The sequence below is a fragment of the Artemia sp. Qi Xiang Cuo genome, chromosome 2 (genome assembly GCF_049724085.1).
Source record: "Artemia sp. Qi Xiang Cuo chromosome 2, ASM4972408v1, whole genome shotgun sequence".
Lineage (NCBI taxonomy): Eukaryota > Metazoa > Arthropoda > Branchiopoda > Anostraca > Artemiidae > Artemia > Artemia sp. Qi Xiang Cuo.
In genome coordinates, this window is record NC_142795.1 from 33,455,784 (window position 1) to 33,471,357 (window position 15,574).

A 15,574-nucleotide genomic window follows, 5' to 3' on the forward strand; every position below is an offset into this window, starting at 1 on the left:
TAAAAACTTTTTAGCTCGAAGAGCAAAGTATTGAGAGGAAGGCAACCTCTTCATATACGGAATAATTTCTGTTCATTTTGAGTTTTAATATTGCTCCTTACTTTCAGTGGAAAATACTTGTTTTTTTTTAAAATTTAATAACGGCAAAAGACGAATCATGTTTTGACGTTTCCTGAGTAAACGTTAAAGAACTAAGTATCTTCTAACATTTTATTCTTTCCAGGTTTTCCGCTTCTAGCTTATTTTTATTTGAATATATTTTTCAAACTAGAAAGCTACCAAAGCTTATATTTTGAAGCTTGATGAACCGTGACAAAATGGATGTTTCCGCCATATAATCAGTTTTAATCGTGGATTAGGCTAGATTATGACCGAGGCTAATGTAAATCAGGCTAGATTTAAAGAGATGCAACCTGTGAAATGAAGGGGTATTAGCAGAAACTAACGCTGTATATTTGATAGAAAAATTATCAAAGCTCAACAATAAGCTAGTTATTTAGAATTTTCAAAAAGGAGAATGCCCTGCAGCGGTCTTTGTAATAATCAAAAATTAAGGTGGCAGAGCTCGGTAAGTCCTAATTCTATTCATTTGACGCAAGAAGGCAAACCTACCATCGGAAATGGAGAAGTAAAAAACTCTTCTAAATGTTAAAAATTCAATTAGTATGATTATTTGGGAAACTCATAGACAGTTGCACCTTTCAAAAAGTTAATCTATACTCTTAGCAAATTTTTCATGGATTTTATCGAAGCCAGAAACCAAAGGGTATATACCTACCTTTTGTTACTTAATTTTTTCGAGTCATAAATGCTGATGAGCCAAAAGATGTTTATTCTTTAGAAGAAAATCAATTCAGAAGAAGAATGACAATAAACATGCTTACATAGGTGGAAACAATAACTGTCATTCGTTTTAAGTTTTAACTTGGCTCTTTATTTCCATTAGAAAAACTCCTTTAAAAAATGAATTTCTTTGTATGCGTCTTTTAAGCTAACCAAAGCAGGATAACTGTTCTAAAAGAATTTCCTTCATTTCTCTGTAATTTTATATTGTAAAGATTAAAATTCGTGGTTCTATTTTTTATAGTTTTCCCTCCCTTACTTTTCAAAACAATAATGTCAAGTGGTCCAAAAATAAAATAAACACAAATACAAAATTAGTATTTTTATAATGTTTGACTAAAATTGCCGTCGTATCTTGAGTCGTTTAGTAAACCTACTAGTATATCATGATAAAGTTTAAATTTTATTTGGGTCTTTTATCATAAATAACGCACGTGGTAAGTCTAAACTCCCTCGCTTTAAAAAAACATACACAGAAACGATATTCTATCAATTTGACTAGAGCTGCTGTAACTCAGTGCTATGAAATTGTGCACGCTACACTGCTATCTTTAGCTCCAGTTGCTGAAGGTAAACAACAAGCAGCATCCACTGCCAAGGATTCCACGAGAGTCTTTGATTTGTTTGTTTTGTCTAGGTCTGAAGGATTCACTTGAACACCAATTACGCCTTTCTTTACTGGTGGAGGTAAGGCTTTGACTTTTATGTCATTAGTTTTATATTCAGGCTGAACTATGTAGCGTCTAACTTCACCAGAATTTCTGTTTTGAACTTCGATAACTTGGTGATGCATTCGGACTTGTTTTGGTCTTATTACTCGTATTTCATTATGTGCCAGGCTCAGCCTTCGGTTTTCTCTGGGCTTTGAAGCTTCTGGTTCTACTGATTCAATGGAAACTGATTTCTGTTGAGGCTTATCTGCATGTGGCTCAGAAACTAAAAAAGAATATAAATAGAGTTCCAGTATTTTCCACGTTGGGCGGTTTTTTAGGTTCCAGCTTTTTCCGCACAAGCATACCAATACTAAAAAAAAACCTTTCGGGTGAGCATTGGATGTTTAGATTATTATGTGTCAATAGCCACCGATACTCTATAAAGACAAAATCTTACAATAATATATACAAAATTTATATATATATATATATATATATATATATATATATATATATATATATATATATATATATATATATATATATATATATATATATATATATATATATATATATATATATATATATATATATATATAGCTTTAGAATATTTCCCTAATTTTTAAAAAGCAGGAAACACTAAAAGAAGATAGCAGCCTTAACGAAACTTGAAGTTTGAAATTCGGTATGTCAGAAGACGTTGTTGTGAAGATTTTAAGTCCCTATCTACACAAATGTGAAATTATGTTAATTTTTTTCTTTTTTTTAAGGTCTGTTATAGACAGGCTCGTTACTAGCCAAAATATTTGGGGGGGGGGGGGGGGCAAAAGGTTTTACCAACTGACTGATTATTTTTACCGACCGTTTTTGTAAGAAATTAGCTTAATGTCCGTTTCGAATACAATCCGTAAAATCACTGCACGAGTCGGTAAAACCGCTACATTTATCAGCCAAAATTCAGAATTCGGTACATATCATGTCACTATTTTAATACGATTTATTTAACCAAATGGAAAATTGTGGAATCATTAGTAAACGTATGGCAGGAGTCGGTAAAACTACTGCGTTTACGACCAAGTTCAAAATTTCTGTAGATGAGGTTTCAGTAGTTTCGTGGTCTTTATTGAACCGAATAAAGAATTTTAGCTGCGTCAGAATAAACTGGGCGTAACGCGCCACAATTTTACCAATCTTTTTTCTGCGTCACCGCAAACATTGGGGGGGGGGCGTCTCCCCCTCCTCCCATACGTGACGGCCCTGGTCACAGACATTTGTTCATTGTTTGTATACTTTTTTCAAGGATGTGAACGTATCGAGACAGTTTTAAGATACCAAAAGGACCATTTTATGCCATTTGGTATTGAAAAGCAATATTCTCACCTTCCTGGTTTGAGAGACTTTAGCACCATGTGGCTCTGCAGTTTGGGCTTAAGGCTACATTCTGTATATAAAAAAAAGGCCAATCTGTATAATTGCACTTAAGCTTTGTTCACCTAACTTTATCCATTTGAGGTGTCATAGAATTTACTTACCCTGCCCTATAGCTGTGTGTTAGTTATTGGAGGATGATCAGTGAAATAGTTTGTAATCATGGGGTTGATGTCTCTGAAGCCTCAGAATAGTGCACTGTAATTGATAATTCGGATAATTACAGAAGAAGAGGGGAGGTAATTATGATTTCCACCTAATTTCCCTTTATTTTGAGGAATGTCTTTTTGACTAAGCCTGTAATAGGAGGTGTGTACTAACAGATAACCTCTGATTGCAGAACTAATTTAGGTGTAACATAAAAACCAAGATTCATATGCATACCTGCAAAGACCAAGGGGTGGTGGGGGGATACCCTATAAGAAGTTGCTGTTTTTTAAAGAATTCTTATTGATGTTTTAGCACCTCCCCACTTAATAGCATTTTCAGAGGTGTACTTCTATTAGGATGATCACCATTCTGAAGAAGATCAACATATCAGAACTGAGAGTGGCAGATCTCTCCCTCACATTTAAGGTAACTCTGGATCGGACAGATTGCAGAAATAATCTATAATTACGAGGCAACCCTTGTCGACTGAAACTAAAACCTCAAAAAAGTTGAAATAAAAGGTCTTAAAATAAAAAATTTGCCACAACAGAATGTCTATTTATGCGGGATTTAAAGATGCAAAATTTATTCAAATTAAATTTTCTCATCAAAACTAAGGCTACGAAAATTTTACATAATTTTAAAGAAACGGGATGAACACCCCCAAAAGGGGATGCATTTTTAATGGAAATTGTGTAATGAAATCGAAAATCTACGAGAAAACTAAGACAATTGTCTACCGGAATATGAACAACAGCCATTTTGGCCCATAGAGGGCCAAAATCCAGTCCAGCAGGATTCTGAGGACTGTTGAAAGGCTTTCTATGTGGCCTGCCCATTTTAGAGGTCCTACTGGAGTGTAGTATTACACTTGTCCTTGTGCATGCATGTAGTCCATAAGAAATGTACCGTTATTGTAGACCGTTTATCTGTCTGGAGGCCAGCAGATACTTTTACGGGGAAGGCAGAAAAGAAACGACATAAAATCAACCCTTAATCTGAAAAACGTTTGCGGAAAACTCGAACTTCAAAATAAAGAATAATGGTTGTGAAAATGTTTCGCCCTAAATGTTTAGGGTAACCCTGGATATGATATTAAAAATGAACGAAAATTGAAATTGAACGAAAATTGAAAGTTAAATTGAAGGTTATTATGAGCAGAAATCATCCAGTATTGGAGGAGGCTTGTCCCCTCAGCTTCCTACTCTTTATACTAAGGTTTGGATTAGTTCTCCAGTCAAGAATTAATGCTCTAAAACAAGGAAGACAAAAATGGGATAAGGTATTTTTCGCAATGCTTCAAGGATAGGAGGGATTATTGAAGCGCAACTGCTCTTAATAAGAAAATTTTCAGTCCAAATGTTATGTTAACCAAATGGCTGTATTTTTACACTCAAAAATTCAGTAAAGCACCGGTAAAATTTTAGCATGTAAAGCGAGAGGTTGAGGGGAAGAGTGGCAACCTCCCTCATATACAGAATAACTTTTGTTCATTCTGGGTTTTAACCTTTGCTATTTACTTTAGTTTAAAAAAACTTTTTTTTCGTACTTCTTAGTAGTGAAGCACCAATATATCTAAAAATAACTCAGCATTTTGTAGGTAACATGGGTGAATTTATGTTTGTCTTGATATCAAAACAAGATACGAAATGCTTCAAGTATTTGGTTCAATCAAGGTTTTGAATATAAAAAAACACATAAAAGATAAAAAAATGACAAAATATCGACACAAAAATCAAACTGAAGTGTAATCACGACAGCCAATCCATTTTATCTTCTTCAGATATACCCAAAAACTTGTTTTACAACATTAGTAATTTCCTAACCTTAAGCCCCGAACTCTGGAAGAAAAGAAAGAAATATTCAAGAAATTAATATTCAATTTTCTAACTCTCAATTATGTTCGCCTACCAAAAATCATCCATCAGGTTTCAGTTTGTTCTTTATTGAATAATATAAGTGTTGGATTCAATAGAAATTATGAACGACTTTAAGTTGTGAACTAATATAACCCTCTGACCCTTTCCAGAAAATGTACCAATTCTTAAAGGTTGGATGCGTGAAATTCATCCTCAATAATAATAGCTATTCTTATGGAAGGCAATGCTATGGTTTTGAGTACCAGCTCGCCAACTGTTTGGGACATTAGACAGACATATCTAGTTTATCTTAGACAAACATAGTGTATTTGATTTATTTTTAATATGATCAGCCCTTCAATGATATCCCCAAAAAACTTTTGAAACTTGCACCAAATATCGTTTTGACATTAGCTGCACAAAGGACCAATAGTTTTTTCTTTTATCACATTTCAAGTGCAAGAATAGGCTGAGCTTGCAATGAAAAAATTACCAAAATTGTGAGATAATGATCTTGAATATAAAACCAAGATATAGTCAAACCAGTTACACCGAAAGTTCAGAAAAAAGGAGAAAATCATTCTTTTCTTAGGAATGGGCTTTAATTTAGTTGTCCGCTGAACTACACTTGAAGTGAAAGTATACAAAAAATTCAATAAAATCCTAGATTATTCAATCAAACCTTCCAAATTTATATACTGCATTCTGTATTTTAAATTTTATTTCCCTTTTTATTACTCCAAGAACTGCTAGTCTATTTTGAAAAACCAGACTAAGTACTTACATCTTCTAGAAGCGGCTGAATTTATTCTTGAGGTTTTCGACACTTCCTTGAATGTCACCGGCGAGTACATTCTCTGACTTTCCTCTGTCGGGGAATCATTCAAAAGATTGTCGATATTGAATGGTTTCCTGCCTTTTTTTGACTGTAGCCAAAAGGTTTTCATGCTTCCCTTTCCTTTGACTGGAATCTCCCCTCTTTCTGAAACTCTATAGGTGTCGTGTAAGAGGTTCTTCACTGTTTCGGAAATGTGAATTTTCAAAGATTCACTGTTTGACTCCATCCTTGATGCTAGAATGGATAAGTTTCGGATATTGAACAAAGGTTAACACAAACAAGCAAGGTGAGAGAACTGTCAGTACTGACAAAGAAAACTACTTTTATTCTTATCACCGTCTCACCAAGTTTACACGCTCTTCTTACTTGACTCTTCGTTCCTCAGTTTGTTTGTAATTTTAACTATCTCCCAATTTTGCCCTCCGTTCACAACTTTATGAATAAATGGAAATCTAGTTATAATATTTTTGTTACACAAGAGTGTTGACACACATATCAGTGGTAGAGGAAAAAGCTGAATTTAGAGTCAGGCATTGTGTCACCCCAAAAGCCAGTATTTTGAAAATTGAAAGCATGGACTACTAAAGTAAAAATGTTTTTGCATATTTTATTTAAGACTAAATTATTAATGATAATTTATTGGCTAGTGTCATGTTTTACTATAATGGCATGCATTCCTCAGGATGTCTCTCAGTATAATATTAAATAAAAAAAAAACAAGTTTTTTAAACTGAAAGTAAGGAGTGACATTAAAACTTAAAACGAACAGAAATTATTCCGTATAGGAAAGAGGCTGTCCCCTCCTCAACGCCTCGCTCTTTACGCTAAAGTTTTACTTTCTCACAACTCTATTTTTGTTAAACAATAATAAACTTTAGCATAAAGAGCAAGGCGTTGAGGAGGGGAAAGCCCCTTTCATATACGGAATAATTTATGTTCGTTTTAATTTTTAATGTCGCTCCTTACTTTTAGTTTAAAAAACTTGTTTTTTTAATTTAATTTCTGATCGTTTCTTAGTTAATATAGCTTTTATTTTTGCTCACAGTCATTGAATAAACAAAGAAAATTTGTGTAAGAATTTTACTTATTTTTGCTAAATGGCCGTCTCTAAATTTTGTTCTGACGTAATTTACAAATTAAATTACATAACGAACTTCTATATTCGTATATTTTGCTTCTGGCAAAAAATACGTTGCAGATATAATTGCAGATTTTTGCAGATATGAGCTTGAAACCCATGTAATAGGGTTTTCTGATACGCTGAATCTGACGGTGTGATTTTCATTAAAATGCTTTCACTTGTAGGGGATGTTTCCTCCCTCTTTAAAAAATCAGGTAAATTTTCTCAGGCTCGTAGCCTTTGATGAGTAATACTACACTTAATAAAATTTATATATTTAGAATCAGCATTATAAGCCCATTCTTTTGATACATTTATTGACATCAAAATTCCGTTTTTAAAAGTTTCGATTACTATTGAGCCTTATCGCTTGTTTTTTCTTTATTGTTTTTTTAAAACGTATATATTATTATGTATATGAGGGGGGTTCTGCCCTTAGTCAATACCACGCTATTTACGTTAAAAGTAAAAAAAAATTTTAATTCACAAACCCCTGAATCACAAAGGCCGTTTAATTAGAATAGATAGCTCTTTTGAAAGCACTAAAAACAACTGTAGCGTAAAGAGCGAGGTATTGACTTGGGGGAAAACACCCCCATATACGTAATAATTTCTGTTCGTTTTAAGTTTTAATGTTGCTTCTTACTTTCAGTTGAAAGAACTTGTTTTTTTTTAAATTTAATTTCTTATCGTTTTTTAAATAATGGTTGGAAATCCGGCACCCCCTTCATAGAAATGTCCCTTACCCCAAAGAAACATCCTCCACGGAAAGATTCTCCCAAGTAATCCCCTCCTCCAGCCCCCCCCTACCAGAAAAAATCCTTCCTGAAAATGTCTGTATACTTCCCAATAACCAATACAATACTGGGAAATCCGGCGCCCCCTTCATAGCAATGTCCCATCTCCCATGAAAACTTCCTTCATGGTAAGATCCTACCACATAACCCCCGACCCACTGCCCCCCCCACTACCAGAAAAAATCCCCTCAGAGAACGTCTGTATACTTCCCAATAACAAAAACTAGATGTTAACATTGGGTAAAGTTAATAAATTTCAGCTCTCCCGCCGGGGACATTGGGGGATGAAGTCATCCTAAAAGACATAGCTATAATATTTTCGACCATGCTGAACAAAATGGGTATCTCAAAATTTTGATCAGGTGACTTTGGGAAAAAATGAGCGTGGGAGGGGGCCTAGTTGCCCTCCATTTTTTTTGGTCACTTAAAAAGGGCACTAGAACTCCTAATTTCCGTTCAGATGAGCCTTCCCACGATATTCTAGGACCACTGGGTCGATACGATCACCCCTGGGGAAACAAAAACAAACAAACAAACAAACAAATAAACACGCATCCGTGATCTTTCTTCTGGCAAAAAATGCAAAATTCCACATTTTTGTAAATAGGAGCTTGAAACTTCCACAGCAGGGTTCTCTGATAAACTGAATATGATGGTGTTATTTTAATTAGGGTTCTATGACTTTTAAGGGGTCTTTTCCCCTTTTTTCGAAAATCAGCCAAATTTTCTCAGGCGCGTAACTTTTGATAGGTAGGACTAAACTTGATGAAACTTATATATTTGAGTTCAGCATTAAAATCTGATTCTTTTGATGTATCTAGTGGTATCAAAATTTCGTTTTCTACAGTTTCGGTTACCATTGAGCCGGGTCGCTCCTTACTTACAGTTCGTTACCACGAACTGTTTGATAAGAGAGGATAAGAGAATTAAATCCTTAATGTGTTATTTGTTTCATTTTATCGATGTGTTTAGTTTCTTGTTTATTTCTGTGTTTGAGCACTGAGGACGGCTTCTTGGTCGAAATGTATGTTTTTGTGTTTTCGCTTTGTTTTTTCAGCTACTTGAAAATCACCCTGGTTCTCTGAATGTTTTAGATTATTTTTGTAATTTTGATCGATTTTCATCTAACATTATAAAAAATCTCAAAACTATTGTTTAAAATGATCAAAAGAATTTATCTCTGGATTTTCTTGATCTATGAAACAGTCTGAACCTGACAATATTTTAAAATAATTAACGTTAAAAATAATTTTTGTGATACTTTTACAATAAGTATGAAATCCTATCCTTACTATTTTTCTGGTAATGGAATATATCTACATCTTATGCAGCTAAATACACATGTTTTTTTAATGAAAGTAAAGAGCGATATAAAAATATTTTTGGGGGTAAGGCGAGGAGAATAATAAAAAGGATTGAAACCCTCCAGAGGCATTGATTGCGCATAGGGTGTCAAATCGGCGTTTGTGTTGCTGGGCCTTTTTGACGGTGACAGGTAGCAAACCTGTTGGAGGGAGGAAAAAACTGATACAAATTATTTAAAAAGCAGTCTATTATAGAAAAAAAAGTCACAAAACCCCTAATAGTTTAGGGGGCATATTGTTCACTAAGACTAGAACAAAATGTGAACTATAACTGTCAAACACCTTCTTAGGTAAACAAAAATAATTTTTATAATCCTGTTATTCTTCCAGCTATAAGGGGTCGTGCAGTTTTCAAAGCTGATTCTTTCCAATGAAAGTCCATAAGAGGTGGTTGGTTAGCTGTTTTATAAATTGTCCATAGGTATATAACCTATGGTTATATAACCTATACATATAACCGTTGGTAAAATGCCTTAGAATAAAGTATATATATATACATATATATATACATATATATATATATATATATATATATATATATATATATATATATATATATATATATATATATATATATATATATATATATATATATATATATATATATATATATATATATATATATATATATATATATATATATATATATATATATATATATATATATATATATATATATATATATATATATATATATATATATATATATATATATATATATATATATATATATATATATATATATATATATATATATATATATATATATATATATATATATATATATATATATATATATATATATATATATATATATATATATATATATATATATATATATATATATATATATATATATATATATATATATATATATATATACTTTATTCTAAGGCATTTTACCAACGGTTATATGTATAGGTTATATAATCATAGGTTATATACCTATGGACAATTTACAAAACAGCTAACCAACCACCACTTATGCCTAGACAGTTAGTTCTCTCCTCCCTTTTTTGTCCCTCTATCTATCCTTTTCAATTTGTTTAATTCATTTATTTTGATTGGCATGGTAGTTTTTGGTGTTGTTTAGTTTTTTAGTTTTTTTTTAGTTTCCCACTCTCACAGGCCAAAGAGCCTTTGTGGCGGTCTAAAGTTCTGTAACTTTATGAATAAATGGAAATCTAGTTATAATATTTTTGTTACACAAGAGTTTTGACACACATATCAATGGTAGAGGAAAAAGCCGAATTTAGAGTCAAGCATTGTTCCACCCCAAAAGCCAATATTTTGAAACTTGAAAGCATCGACTACTAAAGTAAAAGTGTTTATGTATATTTTAATTAAAACTAAATTAATAATGATAATGTATTGGCTAGGGTCATGTTTTACTATAATGCCACGCATTCCTTAGAATGTCTCTCAGTATAATATAAGAGAGGATAAGAGAATTAAATCCTTAGTATTTTATTTGTGTCATTTTGTCAATGTGTTTAGTTTCTTTTTTATCTCTGTGTTTGAGCACTGAGGACGGCTTCTTGGTCGAAATGTATTTTTTTGTGTTTTCACTTTGTTTTTTTCAGCTACTTGAAAATCACCCTGGTTCTCTGAATTTTTTAGATTATTTTTGTATTTTTGTTCGATTTTCATCAAAAATTATTAAAAATCTCAAAACTATTGTTTAAAATTAAATTTATCGCTGGATTTTCTTGATTTGTGAAACAGTTTGAATCTGACAATATTTTAAAATAATTAACGTTAAAAGTAAATTTTGTGATACTTTTACAGTAAGCATGATATCCTATCCGTACCATTTTTCTGGTAATGGAATTTATCTACATCTTATGCATCTAAATAAACATACTTTTTCAAATAAAAGTAAAGAGCGATAAAAATATATTTTTGGGGGTAAGGCGAGGATAATAATAAAAAGGATTGAAATCCTCCAGAGCCATTGATGGCGCATAGGGTGTCGAATCGGCGTTTGTGTTGTTGGGCCTTTTTTACGGTGACAGGTAGCAAGCCTGTTGGAGGGAGGCAAAAACTAATACGAATTATTCAAAAAGTAGCCTATTATAGAAAAAAAAGTCACAAAACCCTTAATGGTAAACAAAAATAATTTTTCTAATCCTGTTATTATTCCAGCTATAAGGGGCCGTGAAATTTTCAAAGCTGATTCTTTACAATGAAAGTCCAATCTCAAGATTGATATATACTTTATGCTAAGGCGTTATACCAACGGTTATATGTACGCTGATTAAGAATCTGAAAAAATAGAAATATTTCATTTTGAAGGAGAAAGAATTCACATACCTGTATTTACAGTGTCCCCAAAAAGACAATATCTAGGCATTTTAAGCCCAACTACACCAGCAACAACTGGTCCAGAATGGATTCCAACCCGAATTCGGATAGAGTTCCCTGAAAAAAAATATTTGCCTTAACTTGACTTTAACTGGTATAAACATGTTTTTAAACAAAATTTTCAAAACAGCCCAAGCATCAGTACTTCAACGAAGTTTAACCAGGAATTCGTGGAAGTAAATATGCTAGGACTGTTTTAACAGTTTTTTTTTTAATTTATTTTAAAGCTCGCATTTTAATTCAAGTTTCTTTTTCACGCTTTTTTCTTATGATGTGCTGAGGACGGCCCTTGGACATAGGGCCAAAATATTCACTTAAAGTTGCATTCCACTGTCTTATACAAAAATTTCTCTATTGTTCTACTTGCTGTTTATGATGGAAAGGCAATGTGGTCTTCGTCGCTATTTATTTTAACTGGTTTTGTGGCTACTGAATTTTAGCTCAAATAAAATTTATATTCATGTAAAATAATTAAGGTTACTCAATGCTTTTAGAAGAAAAAATGAAAAAACAAGTTTTTTTTTAACTGAAAGTAAGGAGCAACATTAAAACTAAAAAAGAACAGAAATTATTCCGTGTATGGGGGGGGGCTGCCCCCTCCTCAAAACCTCGTTCTTTACTATAAAGTATTTCTGGAACTTTTAAAAAGGCTTATTATTCTAATTAAATTGCCCTTGTGTTTCAGGAGTCGTTCTTAAAGAATTTGGACGAAAAATCAAATTTCAGCATAAAGAGCGAGGTATTGAGGAGGGGGAAACCCCCCTCAGATACGAAATGATTTCTGTTTGTTTTGAGTTTTAATGTTGCTCCTTACTATCAGTTGAAAAAAATTGTTTTTTTAAAATTTAATTTCTGATTGTATTTCAAATAATGCCGGTAAATCTGTCTCACCCATAATGAAAAATTCCCTCCCCTCACGGAAAACTCCTCGGTGGAAAGTTCCTCCCACGTAAAATGAACCTTCTTCCTTAAAATCTCTCCGGGAAGTTCTCCTATAAAATTCTCTCCGGACAGTCCCTTCATTGGCGAAAATCCCCTCCCCCCCATATAATTTCTTGTGGCCGATTCAGCCTGAAGATTTCTCCTTAGCATACTCACATTTGAAAAAAACTGCAATTTCTAATCGTTTTCCCGATCATTCCGGAAATCCCCCTTTCTATAGAAATCTTTCTCCGGAAATCCAAAAACGATGAAAGTAGTCCCCGAATAATTCCCCCGGAACATCTTAACATGCAAAAATTTAGTTTTCAATGAAAAATTAAGACAAATAAAAGAATTTCGTATAGGAATTCTTTAAAATTCCCCAGTATAAAATTTACCCTAGAAAGTTCACCCCCGGAAAAGTCTCCCTCCCCATGGGTAATTCTCCCTATGGATACCCACCCCAAGCAAAAAATCTCCCCCCCCAAAAAAAAATCTCTATACTTCCCTATAAAAAAACTATCCGTATACAATGTGCAAGTTTCATAACTTATAGGCTTCTCCCCAAGGGCTGTGGGGGTCATGTTACCCCCAAAGACGTAATTATAGGATCTTTCAACTCTGCTGAACAAAATGACCAGCTCAAAATTTTTATCGGAAAAATTAGGGGAAAAGGGGCGTGGGAAGGGGGCTTGTTGCCCTCCAGTCTTTTTGGTCACTTAAAAAGGGCACTAAAACTTTTCGTTTTCGGTCGAATGCACCCTCTTCCTATCTTCTAGGAGTAGAAGGGCCTTATTGACTCGTGTCACGCACCCCTGCTGCCATCTACAATTTAGTTTAATGCTGACGGGACATAATTTATTCAAGGATTATCGATCGAGTCTAAGGTGGGTGTGTCAAGGTCAATCGATCTGTTGTTGTTTGGCCACGTGCGAATGACATGAGGGGTGATTTATATAATCGATGGGAGAATTATTGATTCACGAGCGTGGGTATGACGTGACATAATTTATTCAAGGATTATCGATCGAGTTTAATGTGGGTGTGTCAAGGTCAATCGATCTGTTGTTGTTTGGCCACGTGCGAATGACATGAGGGATGATTTACATAATCGATGGGGGAATTATTGATTCACGAGCGTGGGGAATTATGAAACAATATGATCGTAGAGTCCCTAGGGGGAAAGATTACGTAATCGCTCAATGACCTCATTTTCCAAGATCGATTTATTTGTTGTTTCTATGTGTAATAACTCGGGGGGCGAAGGTTGCACCTGCGCATTGAATTCTAACGGGAACAGTGTTATTGATCTAGGACTCGAGGGGGAGGTGAATGTCCATGGATTTACATAATCGATGGGGGAATTATTGATTCACGAAGGGGGGAATTAAGAAACAAACATGGCTTCATTGTTTTTTGGTTTGCTTAACCTGAGAAATTGATTTACATAATCGCTATGGAAATTATTGATTCACGAAGGGGAGAATTAAGAAACATTAAGGTTTCTTTAATCTTTAGGCCTGACCAGTGAACTTGATTTACATAATCGGCGGGGAAATTGTTGATTCACGAAGGGGAGAATTAAGAAACATTAAGGCTTCTTTAATCTTAGGTCTGAGGGATAAACATTCTTTAGGACAGAGAGAAAAATTAATATTCTATTTTTGAATAGGGCTTCATTGATCTTTAGTGTCAGGAATCATAAATGACATCACTTGTTATCTTGGAATTATGCGGGAGTCTAAAGAGATAGAAATTCTATTTTTAAATACGGCTTCACGGAGCTTTAAGTCGGAGAGATAAATTGATATTCTAACGAAACCATAATAGTTTAGCTAGGAAAATTTATGAGATGAAGAGATTAACGTAGGAAAGGGTTTCCTAGAAATTTGAAATGTGAAAGTACTGAGATGCCAAACAAAAGGAACACGATGAAATTACTTTTAGGGATTATTTGGGCGAAACGGTTTTAGACAGCTTATGGAATTATTTCGGCGAAACTGTTAGAGACGTTGATTTAAAAGATGATTTAAAAGATGATTTTTGAGTGTGGTCGTTATAATACACAAGTTCCATTGAACTGTGTTGTGAGGTCCCCTACCACAACCCCAAAGAGCCCCGATCGCCCTACCCCGATCCAAAGGGTTCCAATCCCCATACCCCCACCCCGAAGGAAGCCCCCGGTCCTCAAAGCCCCCAAACTCCCAAAGGCCCTCCACCGGTCCCCCAAAGGCCCACCCAGACCCCCAAAGGCCATCCCCAGGCCCCAAATGTCCCCCAGGCTCCCAACTGTCCCCCCGGACACTCAAAGGCCCCCCAAGCTCCCAAAGGGCCACCGGCGCCCCAAAGGCCCACCCAGACCCCCAAATGCCATCCCCGGGCCCCCCAAAGGCACATCGAGCTCCCAAAGGACCAACGGGGTCCCAAAGGCCCTCCACCTGTCCCCAAATGTCCCCCAGGCACACAAAGGCCCTCCCGGCGCCCCAAAGGCCCACCCAGACCCCCAAAAGCCATACCCGGACCCCAAACCCCAAACCCTGGGCCCCCAAGGTCCCCCCAAGCACCCCAACGACCCCCCACCCTCAAGGGACCCACGGACCCTCAAAGGCTCTCCCCGAGCACTCGTCTTTCGTTGATGTGTGTTTTCTGAAACCTATGATTTGGGATGTGTAGTTTGCTACTTCAGGCTTTTCTGAGCTAAGGTTTCCTAGTATTTCCTAGGTGAATGTTGTCTGAAACCAATAGTTTGGGATGAGTAGTTTGCTATTTCAGGCTTTTATGAGCTAGGTTTCTTAGCCTTTCGTTGATGTGTGTTGAGTGAAACTTATGATTTGGTATGGTTAATTTGCTATTTTTGACTTTTCTGAGCTAGATTTCTTAGCCTATCATATGTGTGTCCTTTCAGAAAATTATGATTTGGGAGGTGTAGTTTGCTTTTTGGACTTTTCAGAGCTAGGATTCTTAGTCACTCATAGGTGTTTGTTGTCTGAAACTTCGAGTTTGGGATGAGTAGTTGGCTATTTCAGACTTTTCTGAGCTAAGGTTTCTTAGTATTTCGTAGGTGAATGCTGTCTGTAACTGGAGGTGTAGTTTGATTTTTGGACTTTTCAGAGCTAGGATTCTTAGTCACTCATAGGTGTGTGTTGTCTGAAACTTCGAGTTTGGGATGAGTAGTTGGCTATTTCAGACTTTTCTGAGCTAAGGTTTCTTAGTATTTCGTAGGTGAATGCTGTCTGT

General features: G+C 34.8%; 1 protein-coding gene across 1 annotated transcript in view; it reads right to left on the reverse strand.

Moving 5' to 3' along the window:
- Positions 1–1,239: 1,239 nt before the first annotated feature.
- LOC148955162 (uncharacterized) overlaps positions 1,240–15,574 on the reverse strand; it is a 200,627-nt gene continuing 186,292 nt past the window's right edge. Inside the window, exons 5-7 of the mRNA XM_089106317.1 lie at positions 11,366–11,473; positions 5,718–6,005; positions 1,240–1,779 (exon numbers count right to left, since the gene is read on the reverse strand). Of these exons, the coding sequence (XP_088962443.1) occupies positions 1,364–1,779; positions 5,718–6,005; positions 11,366–11,473 (812 nt within the window). The 3' untranslated portion in view covers positions 1,240–1,363. The remainder of the gene's footprint in view (positions 1,780–5,717; positions 6,006–11,365; positions 11,474–15,574) is intronic.